Source organism: Hyla sarda, chromosome 3 (genome assembly GCF_029499605.1).
Source record: "Hyla sarda isolate aHylSar1 chromosome 3, aHylSar1.hap1, whole genome shotgun sequence".
NCBI classification, from domain to species: domain Eukaryota; kingdom Metazoa; phylum Chordata; class Amphibia; order Anura; family Hylidae; genus Hyla; species Hyla sarda.
The window spans coordinates 131,039,260-131,065,537 of NC_079191.1; the positions used below are offsets into that span (position 1 = coordinate 131,039,260).

General features: G+C 39.9%; 1 protein-coding gene and 1 long non-coding RNA gene across 3 annotated transcripts in view; one reads left to right on the forward strand and one right to left on the reverse strand.

Moving 5' to 3' along the window:
* Nucleotides 1-1,943: 1,943 nt before the first annotated feature.
* Nucleotides 1,944-26,278, reverse strand: part of LOC130361718 (ovocalyxin-32-like) — a 34,609-nt gene continuing 10,274 nt past the window's right edge. Inside the window, exons 2-6 of the mRNA XM_056565050.1 lie at nucleotides 8,560-8,622; nucleotides 8,296-8,470; nucleotides 6,314-6,450; nucleotides 2,268-2,330; nucleotides 1,944-2,184 (exon numbers count right to left, since the gene is read on the reverse strand). Of these exons, the coding sequence (XP_056421025.1) occupies nucleotides 2,044-2,184; nucleotides 2,268-2,330; nucleotides 6,314-6,450; nucleotides 8,296-8,470; nucleotides 8,560-8,622 (579 nt within the window). The 3' untranslated portion in view covers nucleotides 1,944-2,043. The remainder of the gene's footprint in view (nucleotides 2,185-2,267; nucleotides 2,331-6,313; nucleotides 6,451-8,295; nucleotides 8,471-8,559; nucleotides 8,623-26,278) is intronic.
* LOC130361719 (uncharacterized) lies at nucleotides 6,213-25,212 on the forward strand. 2 transcript variants are annotated; one of them, XR_008891124.1, is made up of 3 exons: nucleotides 6,213-6,271; nucleotides 12,746-12,865; nucleotides 24,955-25,212. It is a non-coding gene; the product is annotated as an uncharacterized LOC130361719 (long non-coding RNA). The 2 variants fall into 2 exon arrangements; XR_008891125.1 differs by lacking the exon at nucleotides 24,955-25,212 and adding an exon at nucleotides 14,597-14,725.

Here is a 26,278-nt window from a genome sequence, read left to right on the forward strand (position 1 = left end):
ATTGTACATTCAGAAATTTTTATATACGTTTCACGTAGCCTAAATACATAGAAATGCTGGTAATACGTTCAGTTTATTGGCAATACAGGAAACCCAATTACTTAAGATCAGATGCAGTTTGTTTCCTAATTTCTTACTAGGCTATACAGCTTTGGGCATCACTCTGCAGTAAGACCTTCATGGGCACATATACCTGCATAGCTATGCCAAGTTCAAACAATACTCACTGGGCACAAGCACTGAGGAAGTAAATGCATTGGGCAAATGGTCATGTGCATCCCAAGAGATTGTGTTGCTGTCTATATTTCTGGATTAACATTTTTCATGCAGAATTAGCTTGTGTTGCTTATTTGTTCCCATTTTCTGATCTATTCTGGTCTGGTGCTCCCAAAATTACCCTGGATCACTGAACGGAAATTAGTATTACTGATGTATGGAATTGCTGGTACATGTTGGCCAGAGTGTCGGAGGAAACAAATCCATCCTGCTAGGAGCTTGACATATAGGGGGGAGATTTATCAAAACCTGTCCAGAGGAAAGGTTGCCGAGTTGCCCATAGCAACCAGATCGCTTCTTTCATTTTTGAAAAAGTCTCTGAAAAATGAACGCAATCTGGTTGCTATGGGCAACTCAGCAACTTTTCCTCTGGACAGGTTTTGATAAATCTTCCCCATAATCCCATTGAATTCAACAGGACTCCCAAGGAAATTTCGACGTGTGAACATGGCCTTAGGATCTAGCACACAAGTTCCTACAAATGATCATTCCCTGATACTCTGCCTGTGTAAGAAGGCCCAGATGGGCTAGCCATTGCTCCTAACAGTTATTTTGGAGCTGCACTGAGCAAACAATTTTCTTTAAAGGGGTACTCCGCTTGCCAGCGTGGAACTAAATGTTCAGAGTGCTGTTTTCAAGCTGCAGGGTAGGCCACGCCCCCTTATGCCATCACAGCCACCCCCTCAATGAAAGTCTATGGGAGGGGGCATGACAGCTGTCACGCCCCCTCCCATAGACTTGCATTGACGGGGCGTGGTCATGATGTCACAAGGTGGCGTGGCTGGCCCCCGCAGCACGAAAACAGCACTCTGAACATTTAGCTCCATGCTGGCCAGTGGAGTACCCCTTTAAGTCCCTCTGATCCAAATCCAGGAGTGGATCCATAACAGGTACAAGTCTTTATAGGTTTCTTGTTTTGGTTCCACTCCTGGTTTTGGAAAATTTTGATCGATATATTACCATACAAAAGCTGTCTACTATTACATGTTAAGATGGGTTGTGGCGAAAGCAGCAAGCAAAAAAAAGGCAACTATTGTGGTAAACGCTTCCTTTGAAATTATGGTGATGAAGACCTTGAAAGATTACCTCCCCTATTATTATACTTTAAAACATCTTATTTCTATAAATCTCATTGGCACTGCCATACTATAGTTGTGTAAGAGACCTAAATAAAAAAGATCTCTCTATATTCTTCTAATCTGTATACATCTCAATTTATTTACACTTTTCATAAACATGCCCAGTCTGCTTGCTTAAAGATAAAGCCTGTACTTACTTCCCCTGCTCCCACGCAGCCTCTATCATTGCAGGTCCAGTGCCTGCCACACTCCACTTCAAGAGTGGTCAACACATCACATTGCCAATCACTGGCTGAGGCGGGACACCACAGCAGCGGGAAATGGAGCACAGCAGAGACCAAGCCCTGCGCGATAACCGAGGCTGTAGGGGGAACACAGGAGGTAAGTATAGGCTTTTTTTTCACTTTTAGCAGGCTGTTGTGTGGCATTTTATAAAAATATATATTTTTTTTTATTTTTTTTGCCAGGCAACCCCTCTAATGTCTACCTGCAGCAAGGTGTATGACATAGATGTTTCTAAAAGAGAACATCAGTAATATGAGATTTGATGCAAAATGCTGGACAGTAAAATTACAGTGACATATGTGGTTTAAAAAAAAAAAAAAAAAAAAAAAAGGCGGCCGCCCCACCTTACATTATATAAATTCCCATAAATGACCCTTCGGTGTGTATTATGAAATTATTCTTTTTATTTAAAGTTTCCCAGAAAAGCTGATCCATCCTCAGACTTGTGTCCAGATCCATTATCGGAGTCCTCTGAACAGCTATAGTCCACTTTGGGTGGCTTTCCGGGAATCCAGACAACATGTACGCTACAAGATAACATTTCCTGGAAATAAGAATAAAGAGTTAAATGACAAGCGCAATGAGAGACTGAAGCAATTTCCTGCATTGTCAGTAGATGCTCCTTACCTCTGATGGTCTTTCATGAAGATAAAGGTCATAGTCGAAGGCAATTAAATTGTCCTTTCGGAGCTGAAAACAAAATAAACAATATTTGATATTGACTTAGTATATTACTTTAGCATTTAAATGGTAAACAATACCACTAAGAGATGGATACATAGTAGGCTGAAATACTGACAAGTACAACTACAAGAGGCTCTGATAGTGTACCTGCATGCCTCACCACTAGGGGCCGCACACATATGCCTTGTGATCCAAAGCCTTCCTGGATTGGAACAGCAGATGCAACAAGCTGGATTGAAGTTGCATCCAATGTTCTATAAGCTGGAGATCTAAACCTTCCGGCATGTTGCCTTCAAGCAAGGTTTTAGTGGATCAAAAAAGCTGCATCTACTTACTGTACAGAATAATGACATTTTATATTGAAATTAATATTAATGAAACAATGTGCAAGTAAACTTGGAGGTACTTCATTTGCACCATCTAGGAAATTGTGGCTAAGCTAAAGGAACGTTCATATGGACTCAAAAATGCATTTGTGCCACAGAGGGAGCCCATATGGATACAATAGGGACCTTGGAGAGAGTAGAAAAGTAGATGCACCAACAAGGACTGGTTGAACTTGATGGACGTCTGTCTTTTTTTTTCAACTGTACTAACTATGTAAGGACTAAGCTTCCCGAGTGGCAATACTTGGGTATGCCCTTACAACTGCATGTGTACTTAACGGATAGGTTCACATGGCTGTATGGGTGGCGTGTGTTAGTGTTTGTGTGTTGTTGGTGTGTGTGTGTTCCAGCATCACGTCCAAATGGCTAAAAAGATTAACATGACTTATGTGAAAAACAAACTGGATAGATGATTTAACCCTTACTCAGCCCCATTTGTCAGGGTCAGGGTTTTTGTTTAAAGTCCCACACAAGTCTATGCGAAAAATATGTTACTGCATAACTTCCAGACGGCTGGAGATATTTCCATAATACTTGGTCACATGTTACTTATATGTCCACTTAAAATAGCAGATAGTTAATTTAACCCTTAACTACCCCTATTTGAGAGTTTTTGTTTAAAGTCCTATGCAAATCAATGGGAAATGTATATTCCCACAAAACTTCCGTATGGCTGGAGATATTTCAATAATACCTGGTACACATATTACTTATATGTCAAATAAAAAGATATGAGTTAAATTAACCCTTACCTACACCCATATATAAAAGATGGGTTTTTGTTTCAGGTCCCATGCAAGTTTATAGGACTTCCAGTACCTTATTCCACAAGCTCCGCTCTGCATCTCCTGGTGAATGTGTCAATCTGGCTTGCAAACCACACCCCATCTCACAAAGACATGCCCACATTTTAAGCCCCACCCCTTTATTGTCTACCCTTTTTGTGCAACGGTCTGGCTTGCAAATCATGCCCAGTCCCACAAAGCCATGTCCCCTTCTATTTTCAGCTTACAATATCTTCATCACAAATCAGTCCCACCTGAGGACAGGATATGAGGACTGGACAGGATATGAAGTCAAAAGCTTCCCCCTTTGTTGATTTTCCTCCTCAACAAGGATTAGGAAGGAAAAAACTGGGCAAAGCCTGGTACTCAGCTAGTATAATAAATCTATATCTATATCTCTCTATATCTATAATAGTTTACTGGACAAAAAAAAAAAAAATAGTGCATGGACATGCCGACGGAATATTTAATATATATATATATATATATATATATATATATATATATATATATATATATATATATATATACACACACACACACACATTATATATACACACACACTCCGTCGGCATGTCCATGAACTATTTTTTTTGTCCGGTAAACTATTGGATCCATGACAGACCCCATTCAAGTCAATGGGATCCGTTGGGACCCAGTGGCAACCCAGTGATGTCTGTTGTGCCCTAACGCATTTTGGGGTAGTTCACTGCAAAAAAAAAAAAAAAAAAAAAAATTACACGATAGTGTACTGGTATATACAATAAAAGTTCAAAATGTTCACGAATAATCTTATAGTTTTACAATAAATATACTTTAGGGCATATGGGGGGTACTATATTAAGTTTCATAGTGACCAAGTAAAAATTGCAGCAGAACAGTTTTTTTTGTTTTCTTCTCCCCCCCCCCCCAAATTAAGAGTTAGCATATTATATTATATATATATATATATATATATATATATATATATATATATATATATATATATATCACACACACACACACACACACACACACACCCCAAAAAATAAAAATAAATAGCACGCATGTGAAGTCCAAATCAATGCAAAAAAAATTTAAATTAAATTTAAAGTCTTGAAACATTTAAAGAGTTATGACCACTTGAATGTAGTGAAGTAAATAGAAAAAAATAAAATAAAAATTATGTTCTAATCCTCAAAGCCAAAACCGACAGGCTATGTTCACACAATGGAATATTTGCGGAAGATGCTGGCGTTAGGACCACTTGGAAGGTGTGCAGTCTCTAGACAGCAAGGCATCTCGAAGCAGATTCTGTTGAAATTCTGTCAGCCAGAATTAGGATTTCTGTAGCAGATTTTTTCCGCCACAAATCTAACTGTGCGCATGGTGCAGCAGAATACCATTGAAAGCAATGGGACTCTGCAGTAACAGAATTTCCTAGCTTAATTTTTCCACCAGATTCCGCTCAGCAGTTCTGTTGTGTGAACATGGCCACAGTGTCTTCATGTTTACGTGTTTAATCTCTGTATGGAAGGATAGTACCTCTACTATTCTATATTTTTCAGGCATCACCTAGGCAGCATTAAAGCAGTACTTTGGTGGAAAACATTTTTTAAATCAACTGGTGCCAGAAAGTTAAAACAGATTTGTAAATTACTTCTATAAAAAAATCTTTACCCTTCCAGTACTTTTTAGGAGCTGTATGCTACAGAGGAAATTCTTTTTTTGAACTTTTATTTGTGTTGTTCACAGTGCTCTCTGCTGATACCTAATGCCCGTATCAGGAACTGTCCAAAGCAGGAGAAAATCTCCATTGCAAACCTATGCTGCTCTGGTCAGTTCCTGTGTCAGCAGAGAGCACTGTGGACAAAACAAAAAATAAATTGAAAAAGAGAAAAGAACTTCCTCTGTAGCATACAGCTGCTAAGTAGTACTGTAAGGGTGCGTTCCCACAGGGCGTATACGCAGCGTCAAATACGCATAGTTTATGGCAGCAGTGGGAAATACGCTGCGTATTCCTTGCTCACTATACACACAGGGCTTTCCGGCAGCAGCCCTATGTGTGTAGTGAGTTTTCGAGCTGTGTGCCGGCGTGACTGTGATAAGCGGCTCCGCCTCCAAAACTCACTATACACATTGGGCTGCCGCCGGAAAGCCCTGTGTGTATAGTGAGCAAGGAATTCCCGCTGCTGCCATAAATTTTGCGCAGTGTCAAATTACGCTGCATATACGCCCTATGGGAACGCACCCTAAGGGTAAAACAAAATTTAACAGAAGTAATTTACAAATCTCTAACTTTCTGGCACCAGTTGATTAAAAAATAAAATAAATAAATAAATATGTTTTCCACCAGAGTACCCCTTTAATGATTAACCCTACGATGAGCCGAGATGCATTGTTAAAGAGCACCAATCTCGGTCGGCTATTGTTTACAAAGCGATGGTGTGGGAACGAGGGATGTACACACTATTGCTGGAGTGTTTTGTGCAGCTCTTTGCTGTTATCAGCCATTAGCAGAGTATCCTCTATTCCATTGGGAGGTGCGCCCAGCGGGAGAGGATTTTTGGCCGTCTCTCACATCTCAGTAATACATACAATGGGGGAGATTTATCAACATCTGTGCAGAGTAAAAGTTGCCCAGTTGCCCATAGCAACCAATCAGATTGCTTCTTTCATTTTGCAGAGGACTTTTCAAAGATGAAAGAAGCGATCTGATTGGTTGCTATGGGCAACTGGGCAACTTTTCCTCCAGACAGGTTTTCATAAATCTCCCCCAATATTATTAATAGCATGGGTAAAAAAGCATTTTGAATAGTAAATGTAGTCGTTTTCTTACCACTTGCTTTACAGATTTGATTTGTGCCATATTGTATTCATGTCCTTCTGTAGTCTTATCCCAGATAACATAGCTGCTTCCCAAATGAGCCAAATTCCACACAGGTACTAGTTGTGGCTCAATGTATCCAAAGCTGTCTGAGAAAGTGCAGAAGAGAGACCCCGAGTTAGGACATTCTGAATAGAGATGAGCGAATTTACAGTAAATTTGATTCGTCACGAACTTCTCGGCTCGGCAGTTCATGACTTATCCTGCATAAATGAGTTCAGTTTTCAGGTGCTCCGGTGGGCTGGAAAAGGTGGATACAGTCCTAGGAGACTCTTTCCTAGGAATGTATCCACCTTTTCCCATCTCTAATTCTGAGCCCAGCTCACAATATGATCACACTGGAAGAACAGCATCCTATATGTCAAAAGTCAGTCAGATTAGGAGGTTTATTTACACCAGTGTTTCCCAACCAGGGTGCCCCAGCTGTTGCAAAACGACAACTCCCAGCATACCCGGACAGCCAAAGGCTGTCCGGGCATGCTGGGAGTTGTCGTTTTTGCAATAGCTGGGGGCACCCTGGTTGGGAAACACTGATTTAGTAGCATCAGAAGAAAAGGAAATCCCCCCCCCCCCCCCAAAAAAAAATAAAAAAAAATAAAATGTTCAGCTTATTCAGTGTCATATAAAAAAATGGAAAACCCCTTAAGGGTACGTTCACACGTACGCAGATTTGATGCGCAGGATTTTCTGCTGCAGATTTCAATGTAGACCAAATGACTGAGCACAGCTTCTAATCTGAAGTTACAAATACTGAGCATCAAATCTGCACAGAATACTGTACATGTGAATAGACCCTTAACGACCACGGATGTAAATGTACGTCCTGGTTTGGCGGTACTTAGAGCACCAGGACGTACATTTACGTCCTGGGTATGACCGCGAGCATCGGAGCGGTGCTCGCGTCATACACGGCAGGTTCTGGCTGCTAGCAGCAGCTGGGGACCCGCCAGTAATGCCCAACATCCGCTATCGCGTGGATGTCCGCCATTAACCCCTCAGATGCGGTGATCAGTACAGATCACGGCAAAATATACAGCAACAGGTGAATACAGCAGCACACTGCTAGCACAAAGATATAGATAAAACAGGAGTATATAGATACAACATGAGAAGCTATTCAGCTATGGTGCAGTAATGAAATCGTGAGATATTTGGTGGCCAAATAGCTTGGACCGTCCCACCATCCTACACTATGAGGATGGTCCAAGCTATTTGGCCGCCAAATTGCAAGCTAAGTATCTCACTATTTCATTACTGCACCATAGCTGAATAGCTTCTCATGTTGTATCTATATACTCATGTTTTATCTATATCTTTGTGCTAGCAGTGTGCTGCTGTATTCTCCTGTTGCTGTATATTTAGCCCAGCAGCCTGCACCTGTAAGCCAGGTCCGTATAATAGTTTGGAATCAATAGTGCTGGCCAACTTATTCTTTTATTATATATAAATTTTATATATGCAAATGTGGCATCGATAAAAAGTACATATGACGGTGCAAACAATGAGGTGGTCATAATAGGGCGATTTTAGAGTACTAATTTTGTTCCAAAAAGTTTTAGATTTTTTTAGGCGGTACAAAAATATAAGTATCTAGCCATGGGTATCATTTTAATCATATTGACCCACAGAATAAAGAACACATCATTTTTACCGTAAAGTGTACAGTGTGAAAATGAAACCCTCCAAAATGTGCAAAATTGTGGTTTTCATTAAAATTTCCTTCCTAAAAAAAAATTTCTGGGTTCGCCGTACATTTTATGGTAAAATGAGGGATTTCATTACAAAGTAAAATTGGTCACGCAAAAAACAAGCCCTTATATGGGTCTGTAAATGGAAATATAAAGGAGTTATGGATTTTAGTAGGCAAAGAGGGGAAAAAAAACGAAAACACTAAAATAAAATTGGCCTGGTCCTTAAGGGGTTAAAGGTCTCACCAGGAATGTATTCTCCAGTGATGGGTATAGTCTGGGACTTCATGAGCTTGTAGAAGTTGTAGTCATCATCACTGGCTTGTTTCTGGATCTTGGTGCTGGAACAATTGACATGAATGGCTGGTCGAGGCTTCTCTTCTTGGAAGAAAACGGTTGCAGTGCATAGTCCTATATTTTCCTATAGAAAAGAAGAGCGAAAAAGGCCATCCTGAATCGCGAGAGCTGCAGTTTGCCTTGTCTTACAGTACTTGTCTTATACGAACTTACCATGGTTTGAGAGACTCGCGCAGTAAATTCCACATAGTATTTATGTCCAATTTCAGGAACAAACTATGGGATAAAAAAAAGAAAAAGCAATTAAATGTACAATAAGTGGCTCAACCTACGCAGTAAGTATATGTCAAGATAGAATTACAGGGGTTATCCAGTAAAAGAAGAACAAAGCTAATTTCTTCCAAAAAGAGCACCACACCTTTGCTCAGGTTGTGTGTGGTATTACAACTTGGCTCTATTTATTTTAATAGAACTCCCATACTGCACCACACAACCCGAGGACAGGTGTGGTGCTCTTATTATAAGAAATTGACCCTGTTCTTTTACTGATTAACCCCTTTAAATTTTATCTTGACCTATACATTTTTATTTTTTATTATTTATTTATTTTAGATATTAGCTCTGTTTCCCTAATCCTGGATATTCCCCTCAATTGTATCGCTAAGCTTCCTAGCCCCCTCCATTATATTGCTGAGCATACTAGTGCTCTGTAGGAAGCAGTATCACAACTGGATCTGGCCTTAAGGTCCGGGTAGAGTGAAGGCCGAGGTGCACAAGTGCCCTGGGAGTGGTGACCCCAGGGTGCCGGAATTCACTTGGGATTGGCAACCCCACTTGAATGAAAGCACATAGTACGCACTTTTTCTCTCACTCTTCTGGGCACTCACCCTTAGTATCCTGGCCTTCCGGCTAGGATCGGGGAATTTTTATAGATCCGGTCGGATGTCCGGGCAGTATTACACACTGCGCACATCCACTTATTTATTTTTTGTCACTGTGTCCACTTTTTGTGTTCGTTTGTTCACTAGGTTTTGGTTGGGTGCGGTAGCCCTTCTGGGTGTCCCTCCTGCCAGTCTAGGGGAGGTGTGTGTGGCCATTAGGTTTCCTCACCTCCCTGCTATACCCTGTGGCATCCTGTTTCGGCAGGATGCCAAACCGGTTTTACTGGTTCCTTGGTGACAACCTGGTTAACGCCTAGTTGTTTGCCGGGAACACTTTCGGTCCCTGAGTAGCTTCGGCGAAAGGGGACATCGTACCTGGAACCTCGCAGGTGCCTTTTGGCCCGGAGGCGAAGGGTTTGGTTTGTTGGGGGGGGGCCCTCTCTCCTTTCGGAGAAGGGCTTGCGATAGACCGCATCCTCGTGCACTTTTTTTTTGTGTGAACACTTGCACTTGGGTGATTTGAGAGCACGTACCTCGGCTTTCAAAAATCACACGTTTGCAGGCTTACAGTAGGGGAATGCAAGTGAGAAGATAAAATACATTCTGAATAAATGGCGCAGATTTATCAGTCTGTGTGGGAGTAAAACCCGTCCTGTTTGCTCATAGCAACCAAACACAGCTCAGCTTTCATTTTATCAGAGCTTGTTGAGATATGAAAGCTGGGATTGGTTCTTACTTTACATACTTATATACTTTCCTACATGTGTATAAGGTCCCATTCACAGCAGGTTTTTCCCCTACATTTCTGGTAAACATCGGCATACTGAGAGAAATGTATGATGATAATATTTATTAATATAGGGCCAACAGATTCCGCGGCACTTTACAATTTTGGGGGTAAAAATAAAGTCAAGTATCAGACATTGAATATTTAGTATGTAATATTGCAAACAGAATGAGTGAGGGCCCTGCTCACCAGCGCTTACAATCTATTAGGAATGGGGTTTGAGACAAAATGCAGAAAGTGCTTTATGGATACAAAAATCCAGCCATGTTTTATAAATAAGGTAGATTACATAAAGGAGGATGAACCAGTCACCAGCTAATCTACGCGTGTCTTAAAGGGGTACTCCTCTGCTCAGCGTTTGGAACAAACTGTTCCTAACTGCTGGAGCCGGTGTCTGCAGCTCGAGACATCATAGCCCCACCCCTCACGATGTCATGCTCCGCCCCCTCAATGCAAGTCTATGGGAGGGGGTGTGACGGCTGTCACGCCCTCCTCCCATAGACTTGCATTGAGGGGGGGGGGGGGGGGGGGGCTATGATGTCAAAAGCTCCCGGCCCCAGCATTCGGAACAGTTTGTTCCAAACACTGAGCAGAGGAGTACCCCTTTAAGACACGCGTAGATTAGCTGGTGACTGGTTCACCCTTCTTTATGGAATCTACCTTATTTATAAAACATGGCTGGATTTTTGTATCCAAAAAGCACTTTCTGCATTTTGTCTCAAACCCCATTCCTAATAGATCGGAAGCGCTGGTGAACCCATAGAAGGGACACAGATGAAGAAGGCACTTTTCATGTCTAAGACCCAGAGGTTTTTCCTGCCATTTTTTATAATATTGCCACTGCAGTTTGAGCCAAAGCCAGAAGAGCTTTCAAAAGGAAGGGAAATATAAGGGAAGGACTTCTACTTCTTTCTACTGGATCCACGTCGGACTTTGGCTTAAAAACTGCAGAAAAACCTGTGTGGAAGACCAGCCTAAGGGTGCGTCCACATGCTAGTAATGAGTTTACCACTGCAAGTTCCGCTACCATTTATTTAAATGAGTCCGCAAATCTGACACTATTGTGGACTGTCTGTGGACCCATTCAAATCAATGGTAGTGTAACTCAAAGCAGGTTTCCCGCAGCGTGAAACCCGCTGCTAGTAATAGCGTGTGAATGCACCCTTAGTCTGTTTCCCTATGTATACTCTTATTGCAGGACTCAAGTCTTCTAGATTACATGCAGTCCATTAACCCCTTAACATAGGACGTAAATGTACGTCCTGGTGAGCTGGTACTTAACGCACCAGGACGTACATTTACGTCCTATACATAACCGCGAGCATCGCTCCGATGCGCGGCAGGTCCCGGCTGTTGATAGCAGCCAGGGACCCGCCATTAATGGCAGACATCCTTGATCGCGCGGATGTCCCCCATTAACCCCTCAGATGCCGTGATCAATACAGATCACGGCATCTGCAGCATTGTGGACACTAAAATGGATGATCGGATCGCCCGCAGCACTGCCGGAGGTCCCCTCACCTGCCTCCGCTGCCTTCCACGGGTCTTCTGCTCTTGTCTGAGATCAAGCAGACCAGAGCAGAAGATGACCGATAACACTGATCAGTGCTATGTCCTATGCATAGCACTGAACAGTATTAGCAATCGAATGATTGCTATAAATAGTCCACTATGGGGACTATTAAAGTGTAAAAATAAAAACGTAAACTGTCCCATTTTCCCTGTTTCACCCCCAAAAAGTGTAAAAAATTTTTTATATACATATTTGGTATCGCCGCATGCGTAAATTTCCCAAGTATTAAAAGAAAAAATGTTGATACCATACAGTGTACAACGTGAACATAAAAAAATAAATAAATAAATGTCCAAAATAGCGGCTTTTTTTTATAACATTTTATTTCCCCCCCCCCCCCAAAAGACAAAAAAAATAAATATTTATTCTAAGTTTTATATAAGCAAATATGGTATCAATAGAAAGTACAGATCATGGCGCAAAAAATGAGCCCTCATACCGCCGCTTATACGAAAAAATTATAGATCTTCAAAATAGGGGGATTTTAAACTTACTAATTTGGTTAAACAGTTTGCGATTTTTTTTTTTAAGCGCAACAGTTATAGAAAAGTATATGATCATGGGTATCATTTTAATCATATTGACCCAAAGAATAAAAAGAACACGTCATTTTTACCATAAACTGTACGGCGTGAAAACGAAACCTTCCAAAATTGCGGTTTTCTTTTTAATTTCCCCACACAAATAGTATTTTTTGGGTCGTGCCACAGATTTTATGGTAAAGTGAGTGATGGCATTACAACGGACAACTGGTCGTGCAAAAAACAAGCCCTCATACTAGTCTGTGGATGAAAATATAAAAGAGTTATGATTTTTTGAAGGCGAGGAATAAAAAACGAAAATGTAAGGCCCAAATGGGCCGAGCCCTTAAGGGATTAAAGTAAGTGGGCCTCTGCAGTATTTGTTGGCAACCCTTTTTTGCTGTTACCCTGACATATAACACAGATGAAGAGCAAAAACGTCATGGAATTTTTTTTAACAACTAGTTTGAAGTCTTTTTTGCATTTTGATTCTGCAGTTACAGTAAGAACAACTGAGGTTTGTAGAGGAATATGGAGTTTTGTAATTAGAATGATAATATTACAGATGCCCCATTTATTGGAGCACAGGGTATTAGAAGTATCGTTTTCATGCACAACATTTGCTCTTTTGTTTCAGACCTTTAAGCAATGAGCAGTTTTGGCGGCTGTGTGGAATGTAATAAGCCATGTCTTCTAGCCTTACTGTCTGATGGAGGTTACTACATGGTAACTGATACACCAAGTGTCCAATGATCAGGTACTCTTCACACTTTGTACAGTATATATTATAGTACTTCCCGATAAACATAATGGGTATTCACATCTCGAGAAGTAATGCTATGTTGCCAACACTTAATGAACATTGGGGTTTCATGCTCAAAGATTCCTGCTGATCAAGAGAACAAAAAAGGGCAAAAGCTCATAGACAGTTTCTTTGCATAGTGCAGTGGTCTTCAACCTGTGGACCTCCAGATGTTGCAAAACTACAACTCCCAGCATGCCCGGACAGCCGAAGGCTGTCCGGGCATGCTGGGAGTTGTAGTTTTGCAACATCTGGAGGTCCGCAGGTTGAAGACCACTGGCATAGTGTATGTCCCTTCTAGCAATATATGCAGTAAATTGGGCTCTGCTGCATCTCTCAGCACAATGGATAGCAAGGAAAGTCTGAAGTAACAACAATCAGTTAAAGCGTACCTGCCATATCACAAGAAAATAAAAAAAAAAATAAAAAAAATACTGCTTATATGTTACTCACTAGGTCATACAGAATCTTCATATGGCTAGCTTCTATATTTGGCTCACAAATCCCGCTGCTCTGCTACTTACTTATGCTGATATCCATGGCTCAAGAAGGGGCGTGTCTGAGGCAAGCACTGAGCCCGCCCTCACTAAGCATGCATTCACTTCCTCCCTGAGTCTGTTGTGCTGTGCTGGGTCTCTTCATCCAATCACTGCAGGCTGCTCTGTAACCCCCTACTCCCTGTTTTCAGACAGGAGTCTAATAGACAGGTCAGGGGTGAGCTTAGAGAAGTGCTAGCCCTGTCCTCTCTTACTGGACTTGTTCTGGATGGTATGGGGACACCTAGTGGTCTATTATTTTATTAAGTATATGAGAAAGGTTAAGGTTTTGCCAAGATGTACAACATAGAAAACATTTTTGAATCTGACAGTGCTCATTTAGGGTGCTTGCCATTTGGACCCCTGCTGATTAGAAGGCAACGGTATGTCATAACATTTTAAGGTTAGAAAACCACTCAAAAACAAAGTTTGTCATTAGAAGCAAAAAAATTAGAAGTCACATGAAAAGATAGAAAAAAAAAAAAAAAAAAAAAAAATAAAGTCTCAGAAGTTGAAACTGGGGCAAAGAGACAAAATATGGCTACACTTCCTGTTGCCACTAAAGCAAAAATTATAAAAGCTTGTGCAGAACTATAGAATACAAGACTTATTCTTGATGTAGAATTACTAGTAATATACATTGGTTAAGAAATGTTTATATTTTTGCCCCTGCAGCTATGGCCTGTGTAAAGAGACCAAATGCAAGAGGTGTGGGTGGACAAGAAGGGCTCTGTGCACCCTGTGGACAAGCAGGGCTCTGTGCAACCTGTTTTTTCACCCAAAAATACACACATTTTTAACCAATAGATATTACAAATATACATATAAAAAGGTATTATCTACATTATATATAAAGTTTTTGCTAATGACAGGTACACTTTGAGCATGAAACATTAGGGGGGGGGGGGGGGGTCTCTTGATACATGCCAAGGTCATGTAAACCAAGACAGATTCTTTACGAAGCTTTATGCTCACAGCATGCGAGGGGTTAACAAGGCATATAGTAAAAATAATACAATGCCCACAAGCAGAGTAGTGGCTCCTAATGTTGGGTATAAGCACTAAAGGCATAGGGAACCTTGTGCAAAATGATGGTGTAATGAATGCAGCATGTTATCAGAAAATACTGAGGGACTGTTTGCATTTTCAGTGTGTGGAGATGGGACCCAGAAGTGAAGCTCAGCAGGGACCTGGTTCATAATAGTAGGAAACACACTTTGCAGATGCGCTGCAGTTTTTCTGCAGCAGAAAATGTGCCAAAGGCAGAAGTGGATCCAGATGGAAGGGGATGGGGGAGTATAACGCCTTTCTTGTTATTACCAGGGCTGTGGAGTCAGAGTGTCTGAGTTGGATGAAATTTTGGGTACCTAGAGTCGGAGTCGGCAAACAATGCACCGACTCCTACTAAATTTAGATTGGAATTAAAAAATAAAAAAAATAAAAAAAAAAACGCAAGTTTAAATGACCAAATTCACAAAAAGTTATAATTAATGACTTAATTAATGAATAAATGAATAATGAATAAAGACCAATGCATGCAGTGCCTCATGAAACCGCAAAAACGAACACGTTAAGTGACCGTGAAGAAGCATGCTTTTCATGTGCTTCACTATATGGCACACAACGCACAATTAGGAGTGGCAATACTTATACTTTCCATCGTGTTGTGTTCTGCTTTCCATAGTGTTGTGTTCTGCTGTTACCCATGGGTAACCTAGCCTCTCACCGGTAAGGGATTTAGTAAATGTTTTTTGCAGGACTAGATACACTTGTATGGGAAGGGAATGGAGGGTCAATAGTTCAAGACTGAAGCTGTAAACCATTGGAAAAACTGCTGTCATTCAGCTAAGGCTATAAAAACTTGTAAACTCGATTGTTAGCTTAAACTTTAAACATGACTATGGGATTCTACTAGGGAAGTTATGTTTTATAATAAATGCCTCTTCCTGGATCCTCCCACTGCCCTTTCTTCAGCAGCAGATCAGCACACAAAGGGGAAGGCAACAGCTTCTGCCAAACTACCTCTCTCTGCTAGAAGAACTTGGTGGAACAGCTTCTTGGATTCAACTGTAAGTGTTTATAAATGCATTCGCATATTAATACAGAAGAGTCCGAGTCGGAAGTACAAAAAACTGTAGAGTCGAAGTCGAAGCCGGAACATTTATCTACCGACTCCACAGCCCTGGTTATTACCCCTTCAGTTCCTGCCTTTGTAAATTTTCTGCAGCAAAACAAAAAAAGCTCCAGTTTCTGCAGCTGGTTTTTCTACCCTAATAATAGGAACGTATCAAATAGGCAGCTTTTTGCTGCACCAAAAGTATTTAAGAAATCTTCCAATTCTGTTTTATTCCAAACACATTATTGAAATTTTGGAAAAAAAGTTTGTAAAATGTCTTTAAAATGAAACACCGAATGAATTATAAGAAGCAGATCTCTGGGATACATTTTATGTGTCCATGATAATGTCAAATCCCTCATGCTTCCTCACAAGCTGCTGAGGATATAAATAGCCAGAAACCTTGGTATCATTCCAGAACTGTACACCGGCTTCTGTTAGAAAAGCAAAACAGAATGCACCAAGTCTATATACAGGGTACATTAAGACATACCAGGTTTCCTGTCGAAAATCTTCCTGCGCACATTCACATGGCAAATCCTTGCCAAAATGTGGAGCTTTGGGTTTGCTACTGTGGATTTTTCACGCAGAAAAAAAAAAAAAATAATTATATATTAGCAACATCCACAGCAATAGGGCTATTTGCTGATTCTATAACAGATTTTGTCTTCTCCAGTGAAAAGGGGGAAAAAAAAATTCAAAACACAAAACCACCCAGCAGAAAAACTAATTTGCAGGTTAAAATCTTGCATTTGCATGCACTGTAATGCAGTCTGCAGCAGATTCTCTTCTCTTATAGCAGTGTTTCCCAACCAGGGTGCCTCCAGCTGTTACAAAACTACAACTCCCAGCATGCCCGGACAGCCATCGGCTGTCTGGGCATGGTGGGAGTTGTAGTTTTGCAACAGCTGGAGGCACCCTGGTTGGGAAACCCTTTCTTATTGTGATGGAATAGTAGTAGGATAGGTCATTTTATGCACCGCAGCGACGTCCTGCATACTGAGCTTTCACAAGATACAGGTCAGACTTTTAAAGTGAGCCAGCGAAAGTGATTTGGTTACTAGTTTAATACTATTATTACTCGCAGAAGGAAGTGATCCTCCTGCCCTTTTGACATAATTCACTCATTCAATAGGATTGCACAGACCCTTTTCCTGTTTTCTTCAAACAGGAAGCTTGTTCAGGCTGAATCTGGCTGATAAACTGTATGTCCCTGGACAGGGAAGAGGCGCTGCCGTTTACTGGACTTTGATTTTGATGCATTTAAAGGGGTAGTCCAGTGGTGAAAAACGTATCCCCCATCCTAAGGATAGGGGATAAGTTTGAAATCGCAGGGGGTCCGACCGCTGGGGCCCCCTGCGATCTCTCTGTACGGGGGGCCAGGCTCTCCGGCCAGATAGCGGGTGTCGACCCCCGCACGAAGCAGCGGCCCACACGCCCCCTCAATACATCTCTATGGCAGAGCCGGAGATTGCCGAAGGCAGCGCTTCGGCTCTGCCATAGAGTTGTATTGAGGGGGCGTATCGGCCGCCGCTTCGTGCGGCGCGCGACACGCCCCCTTCCCGCGGGCTGTCGGGGCTCCGTACAGAAGATCGCGGGGGCCCCAGCGGTCGGACCCCCCGTGATCTGCAACTTATCCCCTATCCTTAGGATAGGGGATAAGTTGTTCACCACTGGATATCTCCTTTAACCTGTTAAGGACATAGGACGTTCTCTAACGTCCTCACTACCTGGGCTTTAATGCCCAAGGACATTAGAGAACGTCCTGTTGTATTTCCGATCTCTGCCGCTCGCCGGGCAGAGATTGGAACTGGATGCCTGCTGAAATCCTTCAGCAGGCATCCAGGGCAAACGCCGAGGGGGGCCATGTAGGCCCCCCATGTCGGCGATCGCCGCAAATCGCAAGGGAATTCGCCCTTGCGATCTGCGGCGATACCGGGTTGATCGGGTCTCTGGGACCCGACCGCCCGGTAATTTTGCATGATCCCGGCTGTCACAGACAGCCAGGACCATGCTGAAGACTAGGAGCGAGGTGGCAAGCCGGCCACCTCCTCCGATCCCCTGCGATCCGTCGGTTAACTAACCGACCAATCGCAAGGGGGGGGGGGGGGGGCGGTTACTTCCTCCCATCCTGCCCGGCCCCTGAAAGTCCGGAGAGGACGGGAGGAAGACCGGAGGACGCGGCGGGGGACGGGGGAGTGCTGGGGACCAGCCCCGGTACTTACCTCATCCTTGAAGGCCCGGATCCCGACGAGGAAGATGGCGGCGGCGGCGACAGGTGAGTAGATCTTCAGCCGCGGTCGGGCCCTTTACAGCAATGCACGTCGCCGTAAAGCGACATGCATTGCTGTGATGGGACCCTGTAAACTACAACTCCCAGCATGCTCAGACAGCCCTTGGCGTCTGGGCATGCTGGGAGTTGCAGTTTTGCAACATCTGGAGGTCCACAGTTTGGGGACCACTGTGCCCTTCCAGATGTTGCAAAATTACACATCCCCAGCATGCCCTTACTGTCCAGGCATGCTGGGAGTTGTAGTTCTGCAACATCTGAAGGGCCAGATGTTACAGAACTACAACTCCCAGCATGCCTGGACAGTTTTGGCATACTGGGAGTTGTAGTTTTGCAACAGAACAGATTGGGAACCACTGTATTAGTGGTCTGCAAACTGTAGTCCTCCAGATGTTGCAAAACTACAACTCCCAGCATGCTGGGAGTTGTAGTTCGGCAACATCTGGCTCTAAAGATGTTGCCGAACTACTACTCCCAGCATGCCTGAGAATGCTGGGAGTTATGGTTTTGCAACAACTGGAGGCACACTGGTTGGGAAACATTGTCTGTTTCCTAACTCAGTGTTTCCCAACCGTGTGCCTCCAGCTGTTGCAAAACAATAACTACCAGCATGCACTGATAAACTGTGCATGCTGGGAGTTGTAGTTTTGCAACAGCTGGAGGTCCCCCCCTGTGAATGTACAGGGTACATTCACATGGGCAGGGGGCTTACAGTGAGTATCAGGCTGCAAGTTTGCGATGCAGCAAATTTTGCGCGGCAGCTCAAACTCGCAGCGGGAAACTCGCTGTAATCCCCCGCCCGTGTGACTGTACCCTAAAAACACTACACTACCACAAAATAAAATGTAAAAAAACACTACATATACACATACCCCTACACAGCCCCCCTCCCCTCCCAATAAAAATTTAAAACGTCCGGTACACCACTGTTTCCATAATGGAGCCTCCAGCTGTAGCAAAACAACAACTCCCAGTATTGCCGGACAGCCATTGACTGTCCAAGCATGCTGGGAGTTTTGCAACAGCTGGAGGCACCCTGTTTGGGAATCACTGGCGTAGAATACCCCTATGTCCACCCCTATGCAAATCCCTAATTCAGGCCTCAAACGCGCATGGCGCTCTCACTTTGGAGCCCTGTCGTATTTCAAGGCAACAGTTTAGGGTCACATATGGGGTATCGCCGTACTCGGGAGAAATTGTGTTACAAATTTTGGGGGGCTTTTTCTTCTTTAACCCCTTATGAAAAGGTGAAGTTGGGGTCTACAACAGCATGTTAGTGTAAAAAAAAAAAAATTTTTTTACACTAACACGCTGGTGTTGCCCTATACTTTTCATTTTGACTAGAGGTAAAAAGGGAAAAACGCCCCCCAAAATTTGTAATGCAATTTCTCCCGACTACGGAGATACCCCATAAGTGGGCGCAAAGTGCTCTAGGGGCGCACAACAAGGCCCAGAAGGGAGAGTGCACCATGTACATTTGAGGTGATTTGCACAGGGGTGGCTGATTGTTACAGCGGTTTTGACAAACGCAAAAAAAAAACAAAAAAAAAAAAAAACACATGTGACCCCATTTCGGAAACTACACCCCTCACGGAATGTAATGAGGGGTGCAGTGAGAATTTACACCCCACTGGTGTCTGACAGATCTTTGGAACAGTGGGCTGTGCAAATTAAAAATTTTGTACAGCCCACTGTTCCAAAGATCTGACAGACACCAGTGGGGGGGGGTAAATGCTCACTGTACCCCTTGTTACGTTCCTCAAGGGGTCTAGTTTCCAAAATGGTATGCCATGTTGGGGTTATTTTGCTGTCCTGGCACCATAGGGGCTTCCTAAATGCGACATGCCCCCCCGAGCAAAATTTGCTCTCCAAAAGCCAAATATGACTCCTTCTCTTCTGAGCATTGTAGTTCGCCCGTAGTGCACTTCAGGTCCACTTATGGCGTACCTTCATACTCAGAAGAGATGGGGTTACAAATTTTGGGGGGTATTTTCTACTATTAACCCTTGCAAAAATGTGAAATTTGGGGGGAAACACATTTTAGTGAAAAAATATATATATTTTTTTACATATGCAAAAGTCGTGAAACCCCTGTGGGGTATTAAGGCTCACTTTATTCCTTGTTATGTTCCTCAAGGGGTCTAGTTTCCAAAATGGTATGGCATGTGAGTTTTTTTTTTGCTGTTGTGGCACCATAGTGGCTTCCTAAATGCAACATGCCCCCCAAAAACCATTTCAGAAAAACGTACTCTCCAAAATCCCCTTGTCGCTCCTTCGCTTCTGAGCCCTCTTCCTCGCCCGCCGAACACTTTACATAGACATATGAGGTATGTGCTTACTCGAGAGAAATTGGGCTACAAATATAAGTATACATTTTCTCCTTTTACCCCTTGTAAAAATTCAAAAATTGGGTCTACAAGAACATGCGAGTGTAAAAAAATAAAGATTGTGAATTTTCTCCTTCACTTTGCTGCTATTCCTGTGAAACACCTAAAGGGTTAAAACGCTGACTGAATGTCATTTTGAATACTTTGGGGGGTGCAGTTTTTATAATGGGGTCATTTGGGGGTATTTCTAATATGAAGACCCTTCAAATCCACTTCAAACCTGAACTGGTCCCTGAAAAATAGTGAGTTTGAAAATTTTGTGAAAAATTGGAAAATTGCTGCTGAACTTTGAAGCCCTCTGATGTCTTCCAAAAGTAAAAACACGTCAATTTTATGATGCAAACATAAAGTAGACATATTGTATTTGTGAATAATTTTTTTTTTATTTGTAATATCCATTTTCTTTACAAGCAGAGAGCTTCAAAGTTAGAAAAATGCTAAATTTTCAATTTTTTTCAGCAAATTTTGGAATTTTTCAATTAGAAACGATGCAAGTATCGACAAAATTTTACCAATAACATAAAGTAGAATATGTCCAGAAAAAACTCTCGGAATCAGAATGATAGGTAAAAGCATTCCAGAGTTATTAATGTTTAAAGTGACAGTGGTCAGATGTTCAAAAAATGCTCCGGTCCTAAGGTGTAAAATGGCCTGGTCCTTAAGGGGTTAAAAGGGGTACTCTGGTGGAAAAACAATTTTAAATTAACTGGCCCCAGAAAGTTAAACAGATTTGTAAATTACTTCTATAAAAAAAAAAAAAAAAAAAATCTTAATCCTTCCTGTACTTATCAGCTGCTGTAGGCTTTATAGGAAGTTCTTTTCTTTTTGAATTTCTTTTCTTTCTGACCACAGAGTTCTCTGCTGACACCTCTGTCCAGAGCAGGATAGGTTTGCTATGGGGATTTGCTCCTGCTCTGGACAGTTCCTGACATGGACAGAGGTGTCAGCAAAGAGCACTGTGGCCAGACAAAAGAAATTCAAAAAGAAAAGAACTTCCTATGGAGCATACAGCAGCTGATAAGTACTGAAAGGGTTAAGATTTTTTAATAGAAGTAATTTACAAGTCTGTTTATTTTAAATCAACTGGTGCCAGAAAGTTAAATTGTTTTCCCACTGGAGTACCCCTTTAACCATAACCCAGCTGTGTTGGTTACTACAATAGAACTATTACTGTATTTGCTAGACAGCATAGGGTTATTAGTGAGGAGACAACTAAAATATCTGTTCTTGTACAAGTAAACCTGAAAAGTGTTTTTTTTTATATATTCTCCTTATACAGTATCTCACATGAGCACACACCCCTCACATTTTTTTTTTGTAAGTATTTTATTCTCTCTTTTCATGTGACAACACTGAAGAAATGACACTTTGCTACAATGTAAAGTAGTGACTGTGCAGCCTATATAACAATGTTTAACATTGCAGTCCCTTCAAAATAACTCACAGCCGGGCACCCCGGTAATCCTCATACACGGAGCGCTCTCCACTCAGTGCCGGATTACTGTTGACCACAACATGAAGCTGTGGTCAACCCCCCCCCCCCCCCCATATATCTGTATGGACGATCAGAAGATAGACATGGAGGGGGAGTGTTGACCACGGCTGCTTCGAAGCTTAGCAAAGCCGGTGTTCTAAACATAAAATTTTCAGAACACCGGGATGCCGGGCATCACAGGGGTCCCAGCGGTCGGACCCCTGTGATGAGACATCGTACTAGAGTTTCCTTTTAAAGACCTTGCACTCCTAAACCTTCTGTTTGAGGATGCTGCACAGATGCCGAATAGGGTTAAGGTCTGAAGACATGCTTGGCCAGTCCATCATCTTTAGTCATAAATCAACACTGCCAGATACAAAAACTTTTTGATATGTTGTAAAGCATGTATAACCAATAGGTTTTGCAATTGCTTTCATTAGAAAATTCGCAGTATTTCATACTGAAAAAGCCAGTCAAACAACTGCCCCCCCCCTGCCTGCTTGGACACATACTAGTCCTGCTGTGTCCATGCGTCATCACCTATGTCATGGACACACTTCCTTGATTGACAGCTGTGAGTGCAGGGCTCACATCTGGAGGAAAAATCCTCCCACTGTCAGTTTGTGTCCCACTACTGTCAGGACAAGCTGGGAGTTGTAGTTTTGCTAATGCTAGGGGAGATGGGAGCAGACATTATACTGAGGGAGGGGGCGGAGACCTGCACAGTGAGGCCACACCCCTCCCTTTGAGAGGAATTCAGACTAGTGAGCTATATTAAAAAAAGTGTAAAAAAAAGTAAATAAAAGGTGCTAGACACATAAAAATTAGATGTACATGGTCAGGATTAGGTACTGAGTGATAATAATAATAATAATAATAATAATAATAATAATAATAATAATAATAATAATAATAATAATAATAATAATAATAATAATAATAATAATAATAATAATAATAATAATAATAATAATAATAATAATAATAATAATAATAATAATAATAATAATAATAATAATAATAATAATAATAATAATAATAATAATAATAATAATAATAATAATAATAATAATAATAATAATAATAATAATAATAATAATAATAATAATAATAATAATAATAATAATAATAATAATAATAATAATAATAATAATAATAATAATAATAATAATAATAATAATAATAATAATAATAATAATAATAATAATAATAATAATAATAATAATAATAATAATAATAATAATAATAATAATAATAATAATAATAATAATAATAATAATAATAATAATAATAATAATAATAATAATAATAATAATAATAATAATAATAATAATAATAATAATAATAATAATAATAATAATAATAATAATAATAATAATAATAATAATAATAATAATAATAATAATAATAATAATAATAATAATAATAATAATAATAATAATAATAATAATAATAATAATAATAATAATAATAATAATAATAATAATAATAATAATAATAATAATAATAATAATAATAATAATAATAATAATAATAATAATAATAATAATAATAATAATAATAATAATAATAATAATAATAATAATAATAATAATAATAATAATAATAATAATAATAATAATAATAATAATAATAATAATAATAATAATAATAATAATAATAATAATAATAATAATAATAATAATAATAATAATAATAATAATAATAATAATAATAATAATAATAATAATAATAATAATAATAATAATAATAATAATAATAATAATAATAATAATAATAATAATAATAATAATAATAATAATAATAATAATAATAATAATAATAATAATAATAATAATAATAATAATAATAATAATAATAATAATAATAATAATAATAATAATAATAATAATAATAATAATAATAATAATAATAATAATAATAATAATAATAATAATAATAATAATAATAATAATAATAATAATAATAATAATAATAATAATAATAATAATAATAATAATAATAATAATAATAATAATAATAATAATAATAATAATAATAATAATAATAATAATAATAATAATAATAATAATAATAATAATAATAATAATAATAATAATAATAATAATAATAATAATAATAATAATAATAATAATAATAATAATAATAATAATAATAATAATAATAATAATAATAATAATAATAATAATAATAATAATAATAATAATAATAATAATAATAATAATAATAATAATAATAATAATAATAATAATAATAATAATAATAATAATAATAATAATAATAATAATAATAATAATAATAATAATAATAATAATAATAATAATAATAATAATGTTTGTTGGATCTAACGGGTACGCTTTAAAGGGGTATTCCAGGCAAAAACCTATCTCTACTGACTCCAGAAAGTTAAAACAGATTTGTAAATTACTTCTATTAAAAAAAAAATCTTAATCCTTTCAGTACTTATGAGCTTCTGATGTTAAGGTTGTTCTTTTCTGCCTAAGTGCTCTCTGATGACACCTGTCTCGGGAAACGCCCAGTTAAGAAGAGGTTTGCTATGGGGATTTGCTTCTAAACTGGGCGTTTCCCGAGACAGGTGTCATCAGAGAGGATTTAGGCAGAAAAGAACCTTAACTTCAGAAGCTCATAAGTACTGAAAGGATTAAGATTTTTTAATAGAAGTAATTTACAAATCTGTTCAACTTTTTGGAGCCAGTTGATAAATATATATATATATATATATATATATATATATATATATATATATATATATATATATATATATATATATATATATATATATAATCTATTATAAAAAATTTGCACAGTGGTGCTTAGGAGTCACAGGACTGGATGTGCACGGAGATAACAATTTCTAAAAACAGGGAAATAAAGCTCACGACCAACTGTGGTCATTATATTATTGCATATATCAGTTATGCCTTCCACACAGGTCTGGATTATGATCCGTCCCTAGTGGCGAGACTGGGTGTTCACCGTCAAAGGGGGGGGGGAACCCTAGTGTTCGAGACAGTCAAGTCCACACCCCACCTGGGACCCCCCACCATAGTTGCTTTCCAAGGGTGGCCGCCTTTTCAGCAGTGCTAACCCCCACAATTTTATTTTCAAAAAAAAAAAAAAAAAAAAAAAAAATCAATCCACAGTAAACTGTGCTCAAAAAGTAAACAAAACTCAAATAAAAAGTAGAGGCATAAAGTATAACGTATGTGCATCTCTGCAGGTACCCCACACATGCCATGCAAACACCAACACACCTGCGTCGCTTGAGCAGAAACACCAATTACAGGACACAAGGTACAACTGGCAGCACTAGTCTATTGCAAAGGGCTTTCTCTACCATGGTGACTGGAGCAGATAAATCCTGAACCTAATCTCAGCTGAAATAGGATTCCGAGAGCCCAGGAGACTGAAACCCATAGTAACATCTTCGTGTACTCACTTAGGACAGACAACTTAAGTCTAAAGATTAAAGACATTAATATAAGACAATTGTTATCACACAGGTTCCAGTTTTTTTAAATGTGTTACTTTTTCCATTAATCCAGCACCTGATAATTCTGTAATCAGTTAATATGCGAAGGCTTTATAGGATGGCTATGGAAACAATAAAACTGCTGCTCGGGTGTAAGCAGAGAAGTCTTCTAATAACTAGTTATCTTTGCTGTCTCTTGAGAGTCTAGGTTATGCTGTATGGGGAAATTAGAATATCAGAATTTCTGGACTATTGGATTCCAGTTTTATATAGGGAAGTTCATTGGCAGTGATGGCTTTTTGTAGGCCATTTGTTCTTCATTAAAAGTGATACTACTGTACAAAGCTATGATCAGGAGAAGTAATACGTTTACCAGGAGATGAAGCGTAGAAAAGGAGTTAGATTTCGGAAGCAAAAGTAAGCAGTGAAGGAACTGCAAGTTATGAGCAAACACTTAACCTGAAATAGGCCTATCCATAATTCGGTCCATAAGGACAAAGCTACCCATAGCCTGGTAGACCGGATTATAATCCATCTGAGGTACCTGTGTGTATGCCTGACTTGGCAAAAAGTGGCAGCCAATTTAAATTAAAGGGGTACTCCGGTGCTTAGACACGCGGGAGTCCCGCCGCTGGGGACCCCCGGGATCTTGCACGCGGCACCCCATTTGTAATCAGTCCCTGGAGCGTGTTCGCCTACAGCTATCACACCCCCTCCTGTAGGCTTGCATTGAGGGGTGGAGCATGATGTCACACGGGGGCGGAGGCGTAATATCACACGCTGCCGGCCGTGTGGTCGCTGGTTATCAGACCCGAAGCAAACACGCTCCGGGGACTGATTACAAACGGGGTGCCACGTGCAAAATCCCGGGGGTCCCCAGCAGCATGTCTAGGCACCGGACAACCCCTTTAACACCAAAATAGGCAAAGTTTTCTGTAATGTGTTGAGCTCAGTCCATAGGGCTGTGTTCACACGGTGTTATTTTTTGTTTTTGTGTTTCCCATGCAATTTGCTGTAATTTTGGTGAAATTACAGCAAAATTAGTGCCATTTTAATATGATTACATATGTCT